This window comes from Silene latifolia, chromosome 9, assembly GCF_048544455.1.
Source record: "Silene latifolia isolate original U9 population chromosome 9, ASM4854445v1, whole genome shotgun sequence".
NCBI lineage: Eukaryota > Viridiplantae > Streptophyta > Magnoliopsida > Caryophyllales > Caryophyllaceae > Silene > Silene latifolia.
This window is the reverse complement of record NC_133534.1, coordinates 58009955-58014279: the sequence shown is the minus strand read 5'-3', so window position 1 is coordinate 58014279 and position 4325 is coordinate 58009955. Positions and strand designations below refer to the sequence as shown.

The following is a 4325-nucleotide window of genomic DNA, read 5'->3' as shown; positions in this document are numbered from 1 at the left end:
GCCCTCGGTGTCATGCCAGTGAGGAGTCATGTGTCCATGTATTTCGGGAGTGCGGTTGGAAGGAGGAGGTCTGGGAGATGGTTGGGCTCGAGGTGTTTAGGAGCCATAGTAATATGCGATTAAGGGAGTGGGTGGAGGTCGAGCTTCGTCGTATGGGTATGGAGGAACGTGTTCTCTTTATGACTACGTGCTAGGTGATTTGGGAGCAGAGGAATAAATTTTTATTTGAGAACGGGATGTGGACAGGTGAGAGAGTTGTAAGGAGGATAATGGACGTCGTTTGGGAGATGGCAAGCTTGAAGGAGGATGAGGCTGTGTCGGAAAGGGGGAGGGGAGATTCGACAGCTGTTGGTAGATGGGGCAAGCCGAGTGAGGGTTTGTGGAAGGTAAATGTTGACGCAGGTGTTAAGGAGGGAATGGGTGTAGGCTTGGGAGCGGTTTGCAGGGATGGTGATGGTCGAGTGGCATGGGCGGTGACGGTCCAAACTGCGGGAACCTGTTGCGTGCAAATGGCTGAGGCGAAGGCTATTCTTCTCGGCTTGAAGGAGGCTAGGCGTGTTGGGATGCGGAGTGTTGTCATCGAAAGCGATTGTCTTAATGTGGTTGATGCTTTAAAGGAGAGAAAAAGGGGTCGTAGTGATATTTTTCTTATTTACGACGAGATTTTGTTGCTAGTCCCGCTTTTTGATACTGTTATTTTTAATTACACTCGTAGAGATTGTAACAAACTAGCTCACTTAGTAGCTCATGCTACGCCATGGACCATAGGTAGGAGATTTTGGTTGGATGTTTTGCCGCCCTCATTTGTGGGTGTTGCAGAACAAGATTTATTTGATATATGATAAACCGCATTGGTTTTTTTCAAAAAAAAAAAAAAAAGAGTAACACATATACCCATTAAGGAACCCACATTAACATGTTAACTCTTCACAAGTTTTTTTCTTTCTCCATTGAAGCAGGGTTTTACAACAATAGCGACTTCAGTGCATCGTTAGGATACCATGAGGCCGTGAGTGAAAAACTCCTTTGCAAAAATAGTTGAATTGTCTTTTGACATTTTTTACCCATTTAGGCTTATGATGCAACCAAAATACCAGTAAGAAAACTAATTAATGAAGGTTGTGTCTTCACAAGTTAAATAATATGGGTTGTCGAACATTGTTTCAGCATACAATAAACAATAGAAACATTATATCATAAAAATCGGTTGGATGGCAAGACAAAGTAAACCAATTGAGCACCTAGGGGCTAGGTTCACGCATTCAACTACGGCTTGGGAACCAGTGGAGGTAATTGGATAGTTTGATTTGTGAAGCAAGAGGGAGCTTAATCTTCTGCCCATTTTGGGGTTTTGCTATGTTACAAAGATTAATGGGTATGCATGCTGCACTTGTTTGATTAATTTTGATTGTTAAAATATATAAGTATTTTCATAAAATATATTGGTTGTTAAAATCTGTTTACATAAAATATACAAGTATTTTCATTAAATATATTGGTGGTTAAAATCTATTTTAATGTTAGAAACATAACGGAAACCTAACGGTGTTAGTGTTAAGGTCCTTAACGGAAAAAAATAATCGTTGAGGTCCTTAATGGAAAAAAATTGTAAAGTTCGGGTCCTTGTCTTACCATTAACTCGATTAATTAACCTCAATGCAGCGCTGCAACACTTTATCAAAGTTAGACAGACAATTAGCAAAATCACTTCCATAGACACTAAATCATCCATAAAGACTTCCATAATAGACTCTATATACTCAGAAAATATCCCCATCATGCACCTTTGAAAGGTGGCAGGGGCATTACATAAACAAAAAGGCATCCTGCGATAAGCAAAAATACCATGAGGACAAGTAAAAGTAGTCGTTTCCTGATCGTCTGGATGAATAGGGATCTGAAAGAACCCTGAGTATCCATCTAGATAACAGAAAAACTTATGAGAAGCTAACCTTTCTACCATCTAATTAATGAAAGGAAGGGGAAAGTGATATTTCTTTGTGGCGGCATTTAGCTGTCTGTAGTTTATGCATATCCGTCAACCAGTCACTACTCTAGTAGGTATCAATTCGTTCTTATCATTCTTGGCCACAGTAGTCCCTCCTTTCTTAGGAACTACCTGAACTGGACTCACCCACCTAGAATGACCAACAGAATAGATAATACCTGCGTCGAGCAGCATCATTACCTCAGCCATCACAACATCCTGCATCTTTTGGTTGAGACGGCGCTGACCCTGTCTACAAGTCTTGTGATCTTCCTCAAGCTCAATTTTGTGCATACAAATGTCGGGACTAAAGCGCTTAACGTCATCCAATGAATAACCCATGGCCTTCCTATTTTTATTAAGAACAACTAACTAACAAAGCGGTCAGCTGATTATCATCCAATTTAGCACTAACAATGACTGGATATTGCTCTGTATCATCTAAGAATGCATATTTAAGATGATAAGGAAGAGGCTTACACTCAGGTACCTTTACCTCTATGGCTCAAAGAGTATTTATCATTTGTTCTACTCTCTCTCTCAGCGTTGGTGAGTTCACGCTCATCTAATGCAGCTTCTAGAAAATCCAACACAGCATCATTGTTCTCTGGGTTATCTGCACACTCATCCAAAAGCATCAAAGCCTCTAGTGGATCCTTTATAAAGGAATCCGACCAGAGCTCATAAACAGAATTGTTAACAATATGAACTTAATAGCAAGTATCCTCTATCATTGCGAGCAAGTGTACTAGGCAAACTAAAAGTGATCGCATCATCCCCCACTGCAAGAGTCAAACACCCATGTTTGACATCAATAATGGCCCCAGCTGTACATAAGAATGGTCTTCCTAGTATAATTGGGGTCCGGGTATCCTCAGCTATGTCTAAAATAATAAAATCCACTGGTATAAAGAACTTGCCTACTTTAACAGGCACGTCCTCTAAGATACCCAAGGGTCGTCTAACAGATGTGTCAACCATCTGTAAGGTGATGTTAGTCATTTTAAGGTGACCCATATTATGTTTCTTGTAGACAGACAGAGGTATGACACTGACACTGGCTCCTAAATCATAGAGAGCCTTACCTATCACTTCGTTTCCTATGGTACAGGTAATAGAGAAGCTACCCGGGTCTTTCATTTTCGGTCGAGCTTTATTAAGAAGTAAATTACTAGACTCTTCCATAAATGCAACAATCTCGAATTCACTAAGCTCTCTCTTACGCGTTAGAATGTCTTTCATAAATTTTGTGTAAGTAGGTACCTGGGTAATAAGTTCAGTAAAGGGGACGGTTACCTGAAGGTTCTTGACCACGTCCACGAACTTACCGTACTGTCGCTCAACCTTAGCATCTTTCACACGCCCCGGATAAGGAACTCTGGTAGCAATAAGCGGGCCTGCGACCTTCTCTTTACCTTTATCAGAACGTGACATCTTCGCAGCAGGGGAAGACGACATGGTAGCGGAATTAGGCTTTGAATTAGAACTTCTGCTGTCACTGGCATTCGATCGAGCATTGTTTCCACTCGATCGAACACTTTCTTCAGGAAAAGTACTCGATCAAGGAATGCATACCTCTCGATCGAGTTCATCAAATTCAGCACATTCGATCGAGGGCTTGAATCAATCGATCGAGGATTGTTGTTGGGCAAATTACTCGATCGAGCGGAAGAACCTCCTCGATCGAATTCGACGGTTTGAGCTTCTCTCGATCGAACAGTTGAAGTATTCGATCGAGTACCTTTGGAGGAAATATCACTCGATCGAACAGAAGTATCATTTGATCGAGCTACTTGACGTTGTTCAGCAGGGACATAATTACTTAACTCCTCCAAAACAATTTCCGTGGTCTCATCAGCAGTTACAACATCATCTTCCGGCATTTTCGGTCCATCATAAATAAGACCGCTTCAGAGATTTATGACATTGATCGGGTCACATTGAGGTGGATGATTCACTTGACTTTGCGCTATTGTAAGACACGCAACTTGGTCTTTCAGCTCCTCTATAGCGTTGTCGTTGTCAGACTTCTTTTCAAGCTGAAGCGTTAAATTCAACACCAAGGACTTCAGTTCTGCAAGTTCTCCAATTGTAGAGGGTGAATCAACTTGTTGTAGCATTGGTTTGGAAGGACTAGAGGCACTTGTCATGGTCAAGTCTTCATATAATTTAGAGAACAACACTCCTTGCTTGAATTGTCGATAAGCACGGACCCGCTCCACATCCGCCATGCAAGTAATAGGGTCATGTCCCTCTGTACCGCATCTACCACAAACTACCTCTTACTCAGTTATTACATAAACTTGTTCATGCACACCTGAAGTTTGCAAAACCTCCG

At 41.5% G+C, this 4325-nt stretch overlaps 1 protein-coding gene across 1 annotated transcript; it reads left to right on the top strand.

Annotated features, from left to right (window-relative positions):
* Positions 1 to 269: 269 nt before the first annotated feature.
* On the top strand, positions 270 to 842 carry LOC141601083 (uncharacterized). Its single transcript, XM_074421346.1, has one exon. It carries the CDS (start codon positions 270 to 272, stop codon positions 840 to 842), a length of 573 nt encoding a protein of 190 aa, XP_074277447.1.
* The last annotated feature ends 3483 nt before the right edge of the window (positions 843 to 4325 follow it).

Excerpts from the sequence above, each read along its gene's own strand:
- LOC141601083 (XM_074421346.1), top strand. The coding sequence starts at position 270 with ATGGACGTCGTTTGGGAGATGGCAAGCTTGAAGGAGGATGAGGCTGTG.